This window comes from Eleginops maclovinus, chromosome 21 (genome assembly GCF_036324505.1).
Source record: "Eleginops maclovinus isolate JMC-PN-2008 ecotype Puerto Natales chromosome 21, JC_Emac_rtc_rv5, whole genome shotgun sequence".
Lineage (NCBI taxonomy): Eukaryota > Metazoa > Chordata > Actinopteri > Perciformes > Eleginopidae > Eleginops > Eleginops maclovinus.
Genome location: NC_086369.1, coordinates 15,097,179 through 15,113,816, shown reverse-complemented (window position 1 = coordinate 15,113,816; position 16,638 = coordinate 15,097,179). Strand labels below are relative to the sequence as shown.

At 42.9% G+C, this 16,638-nt stretch overlaps 2 protein-coding genes across 2 annotated transcripts; one reads left to right on the top strand and one right to left on the bottom strand.

Moving 5' to 3' along the window:
- The first annotated feature begins 867 nt into the window (after positions 1-867).
- Positions 868-10,742, top strand: si:ch211-217a12.1 (alanine aminotransferase 2-like). Its single transcript, XM_063912365.1, has 12 exons — positions 868-979; positions 1,506-1,671; positions 5,852-5,941; positions 6,146-6,254; positions 6,416-6,549; positions 7,628-7,871; positions 7,967-8,046; positions 8,578-8,714; positions 9,083-9,257; positions 9,659-9,814; positions 9,895-10,007; positions 10,106-10,742. The coding sequence occupies exons 2-12, from the start codon at positions 1,525-1,527 to the stop codon at positions 10,194-10,196; spliced, it is 1,476 nt and encodes a 491-aa protein (XP_063768435.1). The 5' UTR covers positions 868-979; positions 1,506-1,524; the 3' UTR covers positions 10,197-10,742.
- Positions 10,743-10,787: 45 nt separating this feature from the next.
- Positions 10,788-16,381, bottom strand: pdia4 (protein disulfide isomerase family A, member 4). Its single transcript, XM_063912364.1, has 10 exons — positions 16,109-16,381; positions 14,851-15,028; positions 14,551-14,756; positions 14,320-14,458; positions 13,962-14,167; positions 13,508-13,666; positions 13,256-13,407; positions 12,944-13,100; positions 11,715-11,948; positions 10,788-11,462 (listed from the first exon to the last, which is right to left on the bottom strand). The coding sequence occupies exons 1-10, from the start codon at positions 16,182-16,184 to the stop codon at positions 11,047-11,049; spliced, it is 1,923 nt and encodes a 640-aa protein (XP_063768434.1). The 5' UTR covers positions 16,185-16,381; the 3' UTR covers positions 10,788-11,046.
- Positions 16,382-16,638: the final 257 nt, after the last annotated feature.

The following is a 16,638-nucleotide window of genomic DNA, read 5'->3' as shown; positions in this document are numbered from 1 at the left end:
ACCCCCACATTTGTTTGAGAACTGTGCTTAAGTCTCGTTTCAAAAGTATGTTTGGGTGTGAGCGACAGGAAAGCCTGCTTTAGTCCACGTATTAACAACGAGCAGGATGCAGAACGTGCACATTAACCTTTGCAGTGTAAGAGCCTTTCTCAACAATCTCCTTGTTCCTAATGCAGGGCACATGATGGATTAAAGGAGCCCTGAGAACAACATGCTGCCCCATAATTCCTTGCAAAACAGCAGCAACACAACCAAGCATTTATGCAAGATACACTCCTCACTTAATTTCCTCTTAACACTGGTTTTACGACCATAATGTGGTTTGGCTGCCTTAAAGAGACAATGTGTGAGTCGAACGCACACTTTTTATTGTGGCTTTGGTACTCTTACTCTTGCCATACACAACTAAAGACTCTTAAATTATAATTCATAATGAGTGACCCAATAGTTAATCGTTGATTGACCAAATGTTTATCCATATCTATGATTTTAATGAATTCTATTTCTATCATTTTTCTAAGCATGTTTTTTTTTGTTGCAATGACACCTGGATCTCTTTGCCTTTATTGAAGTAGTGTTTACTTCTAAAAGTAGATTTACTGAAGTACTGTAGCTACTGTTTGTTACTACTTTGTACTTCTCCACTACAATTCAGAGGTAAATGGTTGCGGAGTATTCCTACACTCTGGTACTTTTTGCACCTAAGAGCGTTTTGAGTAAGTGGGATATCTAAATTCCTGAGCGTAAAGGGCCCCCTGATGCAATACATCCTACGGCACGTCAAGGGGTCCTCTTGGCACGCTGAATTCTAAGGGGAAGTTGGACAAGAAACCAGCCAACCACGAGCGAAGGCGTGTCTCGCGGGTGAGAATATGAACACCAGAGGCTCAACTGTCATTCGGAGCTCGAGGAGTCTGAGTGGAAGTAAACAACACGAGGCAACGGACTCCTTCTCCTCGCGGAACAACTGGCAGAGCTGGTAAGTACATTTACTCAAGTACTGCGCTTAAGGACAGTTTTGACGCACTGGTACTATACTTGAGTATTTCCATGTAATGCTACTTCTACTCCAGAAGGGAGATCATGAACATAGCTTCATTTAACTAAATGTATCTCTGGAAAATAAAACTAGCGGACTCTATAATTCACAAAAGAGAATATTTACCGAAAGTAAATCAGCACTTTGTTCATCTACAACAGTAAAATGCTATTAATGCAACAATGGTATCTAGAAATGTCACATGTATAAATACATAAAGGCACATTTTCTGCGCAATGAGTATTTTAACTGTTATACTTTCAGTACATTTAGCTGATAACACTTTTGTACTTTTATTTAAGTAAGATTGAACGCAGGACTTTTACTTGTAATGAAGTATTTTGACATTAATGTCTTGGTACTAAAGCATCTGCATACTCCTTCCAGCTCTGAAACCTTTTTTGACGGCCGGTGTACAGTCACAGCTGTTCACTGTGGAGCCTCTAAAACTCTGTCTCTGTTCCAGATATCCAGACTGAACCAACATGTCCACTCAGGCGGTGAACGGGTCCGTGTCCAGGGGCAAGGTGCTGACCCTGGACACCATGAACCCCAACGTGAAGAAGGTGGAGTACGCGGTGCGAGGGGCCATCGTGCAGCGCGCCCTGCAGATAGAGAAGGAGCTGAAAGAGGTGAAGAGTGGGAGAAGCACTCAGATGTGGTAGTCAACTGAAAGGAGAAAGGAAGTAATACAACATTTAAGTAGTAAAGTGCAGTACTAGTATCTCCAAAGTGTACTTTAGTACAGTAGCTGATTAAACACACTTCCTTTACACCGCTGTAGACAACGGAACATTGTAATGATCACAGTCTGCTGATGAGGGGCGTTTATAGAGAGCTGTTTTTATTTATTTTACATGATATGACAGGGAGGTTGAAGCTTTTATGTGGAACATTTGGTTTTATTTAATTTTATTATAAGGGTACAAGCATATAGTAAATCCCAAATGTTGAGAAATGAAATAGTGTGTGTTTGTGGGATAGAAGATGATGTGAAAAGCTGTTGAACTGCCTGGAAATTGACTTTTGCCAAAAGCTCAATACCAGTCTGTTTTTCTTTAGTACATTTCTTTTCCTTTCCACAGCTGTGGAGCAAAAACAAGTTATTTCCCTGCTCGTTTTCCATAGAAGAATATATAAATCATACGTATTTTTTCAATCACCTTTTTATCAATCAAACCCAGAGTGCCTCTCAGTGTTTTTTGGCACCCATTAGCTGGGGAGGAAGACAGAAGTTATTAACCAAGTTATTTTTATCCTCAATGTATAGCAATAAAAGAAAGAGGGAGGACAGATATAGGCTACACCTGAATAATATGCATGCATTTGACAGTTTGTGCTGACAGGCTGAGAGAGTGGAGGCAGGAAGTAGATGGTGGGCTTTTAAAAGCCCCTGCATGACAGCATGTTATGTTCTGCGCAGCACTCCTCCTCTCGTATTACATTCTGCAGTGGTCAATTGGATCCACCATGCATTCCTCAGCGCGTTAAACAAGGAGTGACGCAGCTCTGTCCTTTTTATGAGACCCACATCCTGCAGGAGGTACTGAGTGTTTGCATTTCACTCTATCCTGAGAGAATGTGTATGGTGGAAGGTTATTACGTAAGATGAGAGGCTACATTCTCTATCCTCTTTTGTGTCTCTGGGTTTGCTCACCTCCCTCCCTCCCCACTGGGGGGGGAGTTCATTGGAAAGAGCTGCAGCTGCGAGGCCCCGCAGCGTCACAGGCCTTTCTCTACGAGGACCTCCAATACAAGCAGCCCAGTTTCTGCTCAAAGTGCTCCAGTTCCTGGCAATCCACTTGTTTGGCCTCCAGTGATGAAAGGGGAAAGGAGGCTAATGCTCGGGCCTGGAGTAGCTGGAATGGTGTGCTGCAGCACCATAGAAAGTTTGCTTATGAATTGTACAGATTTATTTCAGACATTTGTTACTCCTGCAGCTATACAAAAAGGGAGAGACAGTGAAATCCTGGAGTTTTTCTGTGAGGTCAGGAGGGTTTGCATCAGATGTCCAATCGGCTGGGAGTGTGTCTTTCCTGTCAGACCTGTGACTGGAACGTTTCTACTGATGGCTCAGCACATTTTATGCAAGTGTGTGAAAGTGCATACGTGCGCTGCTGTGTTGATGACCCTTATAAAACCTCACCCCAGACATCTAGCCAAGCTTGGATCTAAAGTCTGCACCGTCAGGGACAGTGAGAGGACAACAGGGCAAGAGATCAGGGAAGAGAACTTGTTTTTATTTAGATATTTGTGTAATCACAAAGGCCTTTCTCTTTTATTTTCTGTGTGGAGGGATAAATTGGCAGGAGTTGCATGTATCACATGAGCAAACATTTCTCATTATTCCAACCTGACTGGACACTGTCCGAGGAATGACAGTTTCTCAGATTATATCACAGACGAAGTGAAATGTGAATTCAGCCTGGTGGCCCGGAGGGTTTCTTGTCTCTGTGCTCTGGCCTGTGTAATCAGTGCCTGGCGCAGCGCGAGCAGGAGAATCAGTGCTCAGCTCCTCTCTTTCCCCGAGAACAGCAGCCTCTTTGTTGCCCCGGGACTGAAAAGGAAACGTGTTGCATCCAGTTACTCACATTTCAAACAAGCCCATAAACCCAGGTAACCCTGTACGATTGCTCCTGCTGTCATTTAAATGTTAAGGTCATAGAAATGATAACGTTGACTTAATCAAAAGGAAAGTACATGTGCCCTTGGAGGACTTTTACCTGATATTTGATCATGTCATATCATGGCTCGATTATATAGGGAATGTCACAGATTGAAAGGGAAGTGTTCAAAATAATAGCCGTGTGGAGTTCAATTAGTGAAATCCTTAATTCTGTGAAAAAACAGGTGACCCTTATTTAAGGACGAAGGCAGCACATGGTAAAGTGCATTTCTCTCTGAAAACCTGAGTAAAATGGGTCGTTCCAGACATTGTTCAGAAAAACATTGTACTTTGATTAAAAAGTTGATTAAAGAGGGGAAAACATACAAAGAAGTGCAGAGGACAATCGGCTGCTCAGCTAAAAGGATCTCAAATGCTTTAAAATGGCAACCAAAACCAGAAAGCTGGGAAGAAAACGTAAAATCCCCAGACCTTAATCCAATAGAAAACTTGTGGGGTTATGTCAAACTGCTGCTTCTGAGGCAACACCAAGAAATGCAGAGGAGTTGTGGAGTGTAGTCCGATCGTCTGGGCTGGAATACCTGTTCACAGGTGCCAGAAGTTGGTTGACTCCATGCAACACCGATGTGAAGCAGTTCTCAGAAACAGTGGTTATACCACTAAATATTAGTTCAGTGATTCTCAGGAAAGCTAAATCTTCAAGCATTTTTCAGTAAATATTTGAGTTAGTGAAGAGAAATACAGACTATCTTTTGAACAGCCTAATATTCACTTTCTGTAAAGTGAAAACTCATTTGATCATTTTTTCTTCATGTTTTGATTTGGAATAGAATGTTCCCAATTCATTTGTGTGTATGACAATAAAGAACTATTATAAGGTTCTGAGCTTTACTAACTTTTCTAAACACACATTTTGAACACAACTGTATATTGCAGTGCGATTGTGTAAAGATTTCACAAGAAGTCAAACATTTCTTAATCTAATCTAATTTTCAGTTTCATTTGACGTTGAATGTCACATCAGCCTGCAGTAAAATGCAATGACTCTTCATTCAATGATATCAATCTGAATGCAAAAACTATAAAGCCATAAAACTCTGGTTTATCAGACCTCATTGCTCAACACTGGTGTAAAGAAACATGGGACAATCTATTGTCACATTACGTCACCTGATTAACAGCTGCAGCGTGGTGTTGCCCACAGACTGGCAGGCACCAAACTAAAGATTACATATCCAATTAAGGCAAAGAGATGCAGATGAAGGACTCTGATGAAGTAAATGGTTCAGATGAGGAGGAAATGTAATGAAAAAGAGCCGAGCCTGTCTCACTATTGGGTTAAGGTAGCAGTTCTTGAGTGAATCCATAACCAGAAGCAGAAGAAGTGTCTGGCGGGTTTGAGTCTGACTGTGCAGAGGCAACATGTGCTTCTCAGAGATTCATGTGTGAGATGCATATAAGTGTCCCTGGCTATATTTACATGCTGATCCCAGAGCTGGTAACAACACACTTGTGATGTGTCTATTAGGATTTCATTTTCCCACCACCTAAGCCCTGAGCAAACGTTCCATATCTGGATAACTTTTTGAATTTCAAACACAGGAGTTATAAGAAGTCCTGTAGCCAACATCCATGAATCACTTTTGTATTCTTGGTTAGGAAATGTAAACACGGGCGTGAAGGATATGCAAATAACATGTTCTCTTTATTTGACTCTGGGCACAAGATCGGAATAGGGAAACCTTTCTTAGTTTAGAGGGACTTTTATGTCTCCATGCTGCAGCTGAAGGCATTAAGTTTTGAGGGCTTTGTCCCATTTATTCTGTAAAGGTCTCACATTTTAAATCAACGTTAAGCTGGTTAAATGTTGGTGGAGAAAGGTCACATGCACTCCACAAAACGGAATTAAATGTATGAAATGATGGCAATTTTGACTGTAAATTGACTAGTGGGCGGAGGATGCTGTACATCATTTGAATTAAAGCCATACAGTTTCCACATCATGCAGATAAATCCTTCCTTCCCACCCCTCATTAAAGATTCACACATCCTGTTTGTTCTGTTTGAATGTGTTGCTACTTGCAAGCGATGATGGCTGGTATCTATAACAAAAACTCAACATGTTCTAACTTCTTCTCTCGGTCTTCGTATTTACCTGCCGTGTTTTCTGTCTTTTGTATTTTCAGGGAGTCAAGAAACCTTTCACAGAAGTCATCAAGGCAAACATAGGTGACGCCCATGCCATGGGTCAAAAACCAATCACATTTCTCAGACAGGTCGGACAGCTTTTAAGTGCTTTATATCTTATTCTTATCTTAAACTGTGTTGTTTATGCACCATTTACACCAACACACATTCCTCGTATGTGTCTACCTACTTGGCAATAGACCTGTTTCGGATTCTGTATGTTAAACTGGCCTTACTGGATTTACACAGACTAAATGTGCCTGTTGGACTTTCATTTCCCCCTCCCCTCTCAGGTCTTGGCTCTGTGTTCTTACCCTGCACTCCTGGAAGACAACAAGTTCCCGGAGGATGCCAAGCAAAGAGCCCGGCGTATCCTCGCTGCCTGCGGGGGCCACAGTATAGGTCAGGCAACTCCCCCTTTCTCCTCCAACCACATCTACACCCCCCTCCATCGCATCCACCTCCCCTTGTCTACTCATTAACATGTGTTTGGACAGTGTCACTATTTAAACAGACAGTGAGCAATGTTTTGTTTAATCAAAGTTCATCGCCATGTGTTCAAGGGGCCTACAGTGCGAGCCAGGGTATCGAGTGCATCCGTCAGGACGTGTCGCGCTACATCGAGAAGAGAGACGGCGGGATCCCCTCCAACCCCGACAACATCTACCTCTCCACCGGGGCCAGTGACGCAATCGTGGTACACGTTACAGCTTTTATTGCCGATGCACTGTAGGCCACCAGTTCATCTATTGCCTTAACCCTGCCCGTGTGACACTCTGGGTATAATTGCCCCGTGAGTCTCTTCTTTATTTAACTCCTGTTGATTATACACTCTGCTGCACTTTGCACATCTCCACCCACAGACCTTTGACTGAGGATGCAGCTTTTTCCAGTTTTATGCAACTTAATCAGGCTAGTGATCAACTGTAAAGGATTTTGAGAAGTGGGTTTGAATCAGGTCCATACTCAGAGTATTACACAATAATAATAATAATAATTTGAATTTATTTAGCGCCTTTCTAGGAACCCAAGGCCGCTTTCCATGTTGTGAGGACAGACAGAAAACAAATAAACAAACAAAAAAGTAGAGCAAATAAAAGAATAGAAAAATATAGTGAATAAAAAAGAAAACAGAAATGGCAGCTGGAATATAACGGGGGTGAGATGAGTTAATGGTCAGAGGCTATGATGAAGAGGTGAGTTTTTAGTGAGGATTTGAAGATGTCCGGGGAGGCAGCATTGCAGATCTCTGCAGGAAGAGCGTTCCAGAGGGTGGGGGCCGCAACACGGAACGCCCTGTCACCAACGGTGCGTAGGTGAGTGTGGGGAACAGAGAGAAGGCCTGTGTTCGAGGACCGCAGACTCTGTGTAGGGGTGTAGGGATGGAGGAGGTCTGATAGGTACTGTGGAGCGAGACCATGCAGAAACTTGTAGGTGAGGAGGAGGGTTTTGAAAGTGATCCGGGACTTGATCGGGAGCCAGTGAAGGTGGATGAGGGTGGGGGTGATGTGCTGCCATGGTATGGTGCGGGTGAGAACTCTGGCGGCAGAGTTCTGGACATGCATGCATACATAGAGTAGATGGAGTTGTGCATGCCCCTACTGGGCCTGGTTGACCTGCAGGAAGCTAACAGGGGTTTCTAATTTGATTTCACTTTGGGTTAAATGGACATTTCCTTTTGCAGAACTGACGGCTATACCATTGTTCTAGTCTAATGCCATTTACAACACCCCAACGTCATCCTTTGTCTCTCCCTTCCTTTCCCCATATCCCAGACCATGCTGAAGTTGCTGGTGTGTGGCGAGGGGCATGACCGTACAGGAGTGATGATCTCCATTCCTCAGTACCCGCTGTACTCGGCCGCTCTGGCAGACCTGGCTGCCGTGCAGATCAGCTACTACCTGGACGAGGACAAGTGTTGGAGTCTGGATGTGACGGAGCTGAAGAGAGCCGTCACAGCCGCCCGGCAGCACTGCAACCCCCGCGTCCTCTGCATCATCAACCCCGGAAACCCCACTGGTATGATTACTGTTTCCTTTTTTTAAAGAAATTGTTGCTCAGTTTTCTATGTGAACGCCCAGCTTTCATGTAACTCTGTTTATCCCGTGTGATAGGTCAGGTCCAGAGCAGACAGTGCATTGAAGATGTGATCCGATTTGCAAAAGAGGAGCATCTCTTCGTCATGGCTGACGAGGTAATGTCATTTCCTCAATTCAGAAGTTTTTTCACTTCCTGTTTTCTTTCATATAAAAAGAAAACTTGAGCCTTAAAAGTTAACATTTGAACATACATTTTGGACCCAGTGTCACAAGAGGTGTCAGAATTCCTAGTTCTTTCAGTCTTCAAGGATAAAATGGTGCCAAACTCTTGTGCAACCCCTGCCCAACTTATGAGGTCGTTTTTTACTTGTATCTATTTCCCCTTAGTCCCTGAAGGTAACACAGATTCAGAACCAGAAATCCTTACCTTTTTCCGTAGGGGGCCATTTACAGGATTACAGCAAAGGTACAGTCGAGACCAAAGGCAAAAGTAAACTTGCATATTAAATAAAGAGGCGTGCACACGCTAATACAACTGAAAAACTAGCCAAATCGAAAAGTATGGAAAAAGTTGCCAAGATCAGCTTAATTTATTTTACATCCAAGAGTTAAATATATCACAGCTTGTTTCAGTTTATTATTTTCTGGATAATGATGTGTTTTAATAAGCTGTTGTCCCTCCTCAGGTGTACCAGGACAATGTGTACGCAGAAGGCTGCAAGTTTCACTCCTTTAAGAAAGTACTGTTTGAGATGGGACCAGAGTACTCCAGCACCGTGGAGATGGCTTCCTTCCACTCCACCTCCAAATGCTACATGGGAGAGTGAGTGGCGCCACACACACACACACACACACACACACACACACACACACACACACACACACACACACACACACACACACACACACACACACACACACACACACACACACACACACACACACACACACACACACACACACACACACACAAAGACATTGCAAACAATAATAGCTATTTTGAATGTCATTTGTTATTAAATAAAGTGTGTGGGGGGGGGGGGACATTGGGCTGCTTTGACTCCTGAATTTCCCGACAGGGATCAGTAAAGGTTTCTCTTATCTTCCCTTTAATCATATGCTAATGAAACACACAAAACTAAGCTCCCGTTGTTGATGTGTCTTTTGCTTTCCTCGGTTTGCTTCGGTCAGGTGTGGATTTCGCGGCGGCTATATGGAGGTGATTAACATGGACCCTGAAGTGAAGGCCCAGCTCACGAAGCTAGTGTCGGTGCGTCTGTGCCCCCCCGTCACCGGTCAGGCTCTCCTGGACCTGGTGGTGAACCCCCCCCAGCCCGATGAGCCCTCCTACAGCATGTTTATGAAGGTATGAGAAAACACAGACTGTATGCGAACATATTGTATTTCTGTAATGATTCTAAACACCACCGCATACTGTGATCTACTTCGGGGTGTTCGTGGAGTCAAAACATGTTGATCCTAGATGCCATGTTTTTTTCCATCTTTTCAAAACAGCATATCACGGCCAAAAATGCTCAAAAACCACGTGGTATACCGCGTAGGGGTAGTGAACGGTGTATTCTGTCCAAATGAGGCATAATACATATTTATTTTTTACCCAAAAATGATCAAATCGTATAATTGAAATAGCATATTATACTGAGTGATTTTCAATCATTTTTTAGCCATAATATGCTACTGCTTTTTCGGTATACTATATTTCCATAAACTACAATAACGTTTTCGTCTCTCCTGCTTCCTCCTCAGGAGCGGACAGAGGTGCTTGCAGCTTTAGCAGAAAAGGCGAGGCTAACGGAGAAGACCTTCAACACAGTACCAGGTATCATCTGTAACCCTGTGCAGGGGGCCATGTACACCTTCCCCCGCATCACTTTACCACAGAAGTGTATCGACACAGCTAAGGTATGCACTGCACACAAACCTCATCTCACCTGGATTACCTCATAGGTGTTAAATACATTCTCATGTGTGTCCATCCCCAGGAGGAAGGCCTTGCCCCAGACATGTTCTACTGCATGAGGCTGCTGGAGGAGGAGGGCATCTGCCTCGTGCCAGGGAGTGGATTTGGCCAGAGAGAGGGAACTTTTCACTTCAGGTTAGTCCTACTTCTTTTTATGGATCAAAGTTAACCAGTCTCATCCACCACATTTGTATTGCCATTAAACCATATCTCCCTTCCTGCTGTTTTACCAGGATGACTATCTTGCCTCCCACTGAAAAGCTGAAGGACGTGCTGCAGAAAATCAGGGACTTCCACGTGCGTTTCACAAAGCAGTTTTCATAACGATCGCCTCAGAAACCAACCCAATCAGTGCCAGTTTCTTTAAAGTGCCTTTGTGTCGAGGGAGCCGTCCTGATGTCACCTCGAGGCTGTATTTACACTACATGTGATTTTTTTACAGATATTCTCAGTTTTGCATCAGTTTGGAACTTCTTTGCTGCATCCATGTTCATAAAGCTAGTACAACTTAGGTGTCCTGCTCATGTACAGCACGTGAAGATGTGATTATTTTCACTAAATGATGCACTTTAAAAAAAATCTAGCTGACCGGTTTGTGATTCTATGTCATTTAAAGAGTATAAGAGAGTTCAGAGGTCGTGGTGTCACACATTAATTTCTCTGCTGCCAAGAACCATTGGAAAACGAGTTGGACATGCTATTCAATGACATGTGTGTTAATTATTTCCTCACCTGACTAACTTTTGAGCATGAACCATGTTACTGAGTCCTGAAGGAGCAATCCATGATTTAAAGCCTGTCTCAGATTGTAGACATGTGTTTTACTAATATTTAAATTGTTCTTGCATGTTATTAAACCCTTTCAATCTGCATTGTGTGCTTGCATTAATTTACGGTGACAAAGAGGAGAAATGATTTGAGTGCTGGCCTTCAAAGCCGCCATTGTGTCATTTTATTTAAAAAGATGGAAATCCTCAACAGTGCTTACATGCTTTTTTCAGAAACATAGGAAAGCTGAATCCCTTGGAATGAACAGACAACTAAAAGAAAAAGATGATTGAAGTGCTATCATCTCAGTAACACCGTTTTTATCTCCGCTGCGTTGCCAAAGCCTCATCTAAGACTCTGCCGAGCACGGTGAGAGTTCTTAGCTACTGCTCTTCGAGAGATGCTTTCAAAGTTCATCTCTTTTTTCCGATAGCTTTGTGGCGTGCTTTTCTAAGAAGTTGCTGAAGCCCTCTACAGTTCTGTCTCCCCCTTCAAATTTAATGGGGTTCTGCTTGTCATTGCTGGGGGCCAAGTATATCGTAGGGAAACCTTCTGTTTTGTAGTTGTCGTTTGGCACATCATTGGCCGTGGCGTCCATCTTGGCGATCACCAGGTTCTTCTCCCCCTTGTACTTCTTGCCAAGAGCCACATAATCTGGCTCCAGTTTCTTGCAGTGGCCACACCAGGGGGCGTAAAACTCAATCAGGACATCCTTCTGGGTATCCATGACGATCTTGTCAAAGGTTTTTCCGACCACGACCTTAACGGGTCCTTTGTTGTTCTTTGGCACTGGCTGGGACTTAATGATGGGGTTCAGCTTTCCTGTAGACAACAGAAAGAAGTTCAGAACAAATGTGAGTTTAATCTTGGTCTAAACTGTGAGAGCAGATTAACCCTTAAGCCCCACTAGAAACATGTTGGGCTTCTTTTTTTTAAAGGGATACATTTTGGCATGGGTGAGTTTATTTTATGAAGTTCAACCTCAGCTCTTGTAATAAATGTAATAAAACCAGGATTTCCACTAGTAAAGCTGTTACCCATCTTTCAGTATTGCCTAAACAACTCAACACTCACCTTTCTTGAAAGCCTTCACAAAGTCTCTCAGCACGTCAGCGTCAAACTCCTCCGGATCCATGGCAAACTTTTTGCCTCCATCTGCCAAAATCCCCACGTTCACCTCCTCTCCGCTGTCGCTGAGGCCGAGGCCCTTCAGCTCCTCAGCGTAGTCCTCCTCATCGCCAATAGCAAAAGTGTACTCGGGGAAGTCTTTAGCCACCTCGAGCACCTTGGACCTCCAGAATTGCGTGGCTAAAAATAAAAGACAAACAAGGGTTAAGAGGTTTTGTGAATGCATCGTAAATCTTCCACAATTTGTATTAATTATTATTATTGATGTCAGATAACCCCATTGACAGTTTGTCATAAAACATACTCAAACTTACAAAGGATGTAAAGAATAGTATGTTAAAATATCAAGAGAAACGTAGTATTGTATCTCGAGAACACGTGAAAACCAGACATAGTATGTTGAAAATATAAGAAAAACGGCATAGTATAGTACAGGGTTTTTCTAGAAAACACAGTATGAAGGCGCCAACGTCACTTCCGAATCAGAATCCCTTTAATAGTCCCACAGAGGGGACATTTGCATTGTTACAGCAGAAAGAGCCAAAGACAGCTTGATGTTGCACCCACTTCTGGGTATTAAAGCTGCCGCGTCATATATTGCACCTCAAACAACAAATAAATCCAGAGTTAAAGTCTCTTCACTTCCTCTACAGAGAAGAGGAGAGTAAAAGAAACAATCTAATTGACGAACAGAAATATTGTTTTCTGCAAATCTGCATTTTGGATTAGGGCGCACGCCGACAGTGACCTTAGACAAAACCCTGTTCTATGTCTAAAAAGTCACAATAAAACAGCATACAAGCGTCAGTCAATATACCCAACATAGTATTTCGAAGGTATCACAAATGAAACAGTATAGTAAGTTGATATTATTTTATAGTATTGCATGTCGAAAATGTTAAATCAACAAAGTATAGCCTGGCAAATAATAAGTTCAGAAGATATAGCATGCTGATCATTTTGTCATTTAGTAAAAACTAACAAAAGTTGCAGTAAAGTTGAGAGAAAATGTAGAAAAAAGTAGTAGACTTTAAAAATGTTATAAACTATTGTTCTTTTAAAGTACATCAACTCTGGCAGGATGCCATAAATAAAGCACCAATAATGAATGAGTGAATCTGAACTTAATGACCCCAGGTCAAACTCGTTTTTCCCGGTAAAATAAAAAGACTCACCTTTCCTGAAGTCAAAGCTGAAGTCAACTCCATAGTAAACCACCACCAGGGGTCTCTTGGTGTACCGCTTGGCATCATTGGCTGGTTTTCTGTGGCCCACCAGGGGAATCACATGCTTTCTGAAGAACTCCTGCACTTGTGACACGGCTGTGGAGTCCTAGGAAATAAATAAACATGTCTTTAGTTGAAAAGTGACTCTTAAATGATTGCTTATTTAGTCCATGCAACACTGATACTGAGCCTGAAAGCACAGTCATTACGAGGCGAGGAGTTTAACACAGCATAAAAACAATTGAAATCAAAAGACAGTACCTCCACTGTGAGTGTGTGTGACGCTGGCTCGTATTTGGAGTGGAACTTTTCAGGCTGAGAGATGACGATCTGACCGGGCGAAGCTTTGAGCAGTTTGGCCACTTCGGAGCTGAAGGAGTGACGGAAGGTGAAGTCTTCCCTCAGGACGTTACCTGCAGAACAGCCATGAGCGTTAAGACCATTTCACTGCCGTGTACCAGCTGAAGACAGCTGCAGGACCTTTAGACATTCCTCAAATGTCATGGTACTTACAGGCCTCGATGTAGATCTCATAAGCTGCATCCTGTTCACTGGAGAACACGCCGACTATAACGGCATCGTCGCCATCTTTGATGAGTTCCTGAACCTGCTTCACTGCCTGGACCTGCTTAGAGGGAGGTCCGGCCTGCTCGATCATGTAATCAACAATGCCTAAAGGGAAAGATAAAGAGGTAAATCAACTGTGCTTGAAGAACTGTGACTTGTATTTGTTTATTTTATTTGCAAATGCATAAGAATGCATGAAATCCAGAAAATTAAAGAATTAAAAACGTGTCAGGAGACCCCTGGCCTGTTAACCGGACCTCCTTACTACTTATGGAGGAAAACGTTCAATACATGGCCGTCAATAAAGAAATACTTCAAATGTTCTCAGGATATCAAGCATTTAATGTGTCATTTGGGTGTTGCAGATCTATTTATATAGAAAGATATCCGAGTGACCTACCGCGGTGCTCTCTGGGTCCGTTGTAGTCGAACATCTTTCCCTTCCTGAAGATCTTGATGGTGGGGTAGCCTGTCACTTCAAAGCGTGAGGCCACCTCGCTCTCGACGGTGGCGTCCACCTTGGCCAGAGGAATGGGAGGAGAGCGCTGACTCAGATCCTTCGCTGCCTTCTCGTACTCTGGAGCCAAACTCTTACAGTGTCCGCACCTGGAGGGGAGTCAGGACAGAGACGGACCTTTTAAAATATGTTGAAACCTTGAAGCCTTGAAACCTTGAAACCTTGGGACGCTTTTAAGCCAACAAAATTGACAACAGTGACAATTAAACCATCTGTATTTTATAAATGACCGTCTGCTGACCATGGAGCGTAGAACTCCACCAGGATGATGTCTGCGTTGTTAACAGTCTCATCAAAGTTGTCTGTGGTGAGTACCAGCGTCGCATCAGGAGGGGGTTTCCAATCTGGCTGAGCCACCTCTTTCACCCGAGCCACAATAGCTGCAACAAACAGGCATTGAACACATTTAATAACGAGGTGAGGTTTGACTTTAAAGGTCAAAGTGATGCTTAAATTATCCAGATGCCCCTACCTTTCTCTGTCCTTTCTCCTTCGTAGTTCAGAGCTTCCCCGTTTTTCATGATCTTAAAGGTGGGAAAGCCAGACACTTCGAACTTGCTCGCGATGTCATTGGCTACAGTGGCATCCACTTTGGCGACAGGAATCGGAGGGTCACTCTCCTTCAGAGTTTGAGCGATCTTCTCGTACTCTGTGGCAAACTGTTTGCAGTGGCCACACCTAAAGGGATAAACAAAGATTTAAATATTGAATGCTTATGGAAAGTGAGCTGCTGTCAAATGTGTGTGACTACAGAAAATCCTAATAGACTCACCATGGGGCATAAAACTCCACCAGCACTGTGTCTTTGCCCTCCATGAAAGAGTCAAAGTTGTTATTGTTGAGAACCAGCACTCCATTCTCTTCTTTCACCTCGGTGTCATCTTCATCCTCCTCCTCCTCCTCCTCGTCACTGTCCTCTTCGTCAGCTTCCTGCTTCTCCTCTGCAACATCTGACAGCGAACAAGAAGAGGACAAACTGATTTCAGTACAAACTCATTTATCAAAGCGCTTCTTGTTGAAACAGGAAAGGTTTAAAAAGATAGACTAAGAGGGGCCATATGCTCCTTTTCTTGGATTAAGAACTATGTTATGCATTTTGTTTAGTTTATACATGGTTTAAATTGCTAACAGGAGCATTTTAATGTCGTAGATCATAATGTATACTACTATGAATCATTCAAGTACTTTGAGGGACTTTAGTTAACCTATTTTAATGTTATGCTACTTTGTCCTTCTACTCCTCTACAGTTCAGAAGTAAATGGTGTACTTTTACTCCACTACATGTATTTATTAGCTTTAGTTGCTAGGCAGATTATTAGTTCACCTGCAGTAAATCCAGCAGCTACCCTGCAGTATACAAAGCCATTAGAACTAGCTGCACCTTTACCAGCTCTGAGAACACTTTAATGATCAATCATTATAAAACATATCAGAGATATTATTCTGAAATGGACCAATCAGACAATGACTACTTTTACTGTCGCTACTTTAAGTACATTTAGAGGAGAGTACTTTCTACTTTCATTGGAGGAACATTTAGAATACTTTACTGTGACAGAGTATTCCTACACTCTGGTACTTCTACTTTACTCAAGTACAAGACCTGAGTAATTCTACTTTTACTCAAGCACAATATCTGAGTACTTCTACTTTTACTCAAGTACAAGATCTGAGTACTTCTCCCACATGTGCATGTAGACAGTGATAACAGAATGTGAATGCTCCACACAGCTGCACTGACAACCTCCTGCACACCAACCATGCATCAAAACAGACTGTGTGTGTGTGTGTGTGTGTGTGTGTGTGTGTGTGTGTGTGTGTGTGTGTGTGTGTGTGTGTGTGTAAAAGGCAGTCCTGCTGTCGTTAGCTTACCTGTCTTGTTAGCTAGCGGGCTAACACACTAGCATGGTATCTAACTTAGCTAGCTAATTTGCGAGTCAATAATTAGCACAGCAGCCACGTGATGTCTTCACTTGAATAGCTAATTAAGTTGCAGCAAACACAATAAACTGGTAAAACCTTCACTTACCATCTTCACATCGGCTGAGGGTTGCAAAATGTGCAACACCAAGCAACACAACCAGCAGCAGAGCCAGCTTCTTCATTGTCTGCAGATTACGTGTTTTTAACTCTTCGTCTCCGGCTAATCAACCTAGCTAATAACAGGGCTGATACGTGTCATGAACATGCACACACACACTCAGCTGCATACACACACACTCTCCGGATCAATACTGACGATACTGCGTGTGTGTGTGTGTGTGTCTGTGTTTTCATACAAACTACTTCTGAAAACACGCATACCGTCACCGCCTCCTCTGTCTGCGACTTGTCTGACTTGCCACGCTCTGATTGGTCCGAATCATCGGTTGTCATCCAATCACAATTCGCCACTCAATTATACGTTGTGTGATTCTATTGGATGGATCTATCCCGGATGTATGCATTTTATTATGGTTTCACACAAATATATGGTCTTCAGGACTTTTTAATAAACTTTAAAGGTGTTGGATTTAAAACAAATATATATACACACAACTAATTTACTTTTGGGGAAGA

Coding starts and splice junctions, on each gene's coding strand:
- si:ch211-217a12.1 (XM_063912365.1), top strand. CDS start 1,525: ATGTCCACTCAGGCGGTGAACGGGTCCGTGTCCAGGGGCAAGGTGCTG. Junction 7,872..7,966: donor CAACCCCGGAAACCCCACTG/GTATGATTACTG, acceptor CCCGTGTGATAG/GTCAGGTCCAGAGCAGACAG. Junction 9,815..9,894: donor AGTGTATCGACACAGCTAAG/GTATGCACTGCA, acceptor GTCCATCCCCAG/GAGGAAGGCCTTGCCCCAGA.
- pdia4 (XM_063912364.1), bottom strand. CDS start 16,184: ATGAAGAAGCTGGCTCTGCTGCTGGTTGTGTTGCTTGGTGTTGCACAT. Junction 14,459..14,550: donor AGGAGAAAGGACAGAGAAAG/GTAGGGGCATCT, acceptor TGTTTGTTGCAG/CTATTGTGGCTCGGGTGAAA. Junction 14,168..14,319: donor GTGGAGTTCTACGCTCCATG/GTCAGCAGACGG, acceptor ACTCCCCTCCAG/GTGCGGACACTGTAAGAGTT.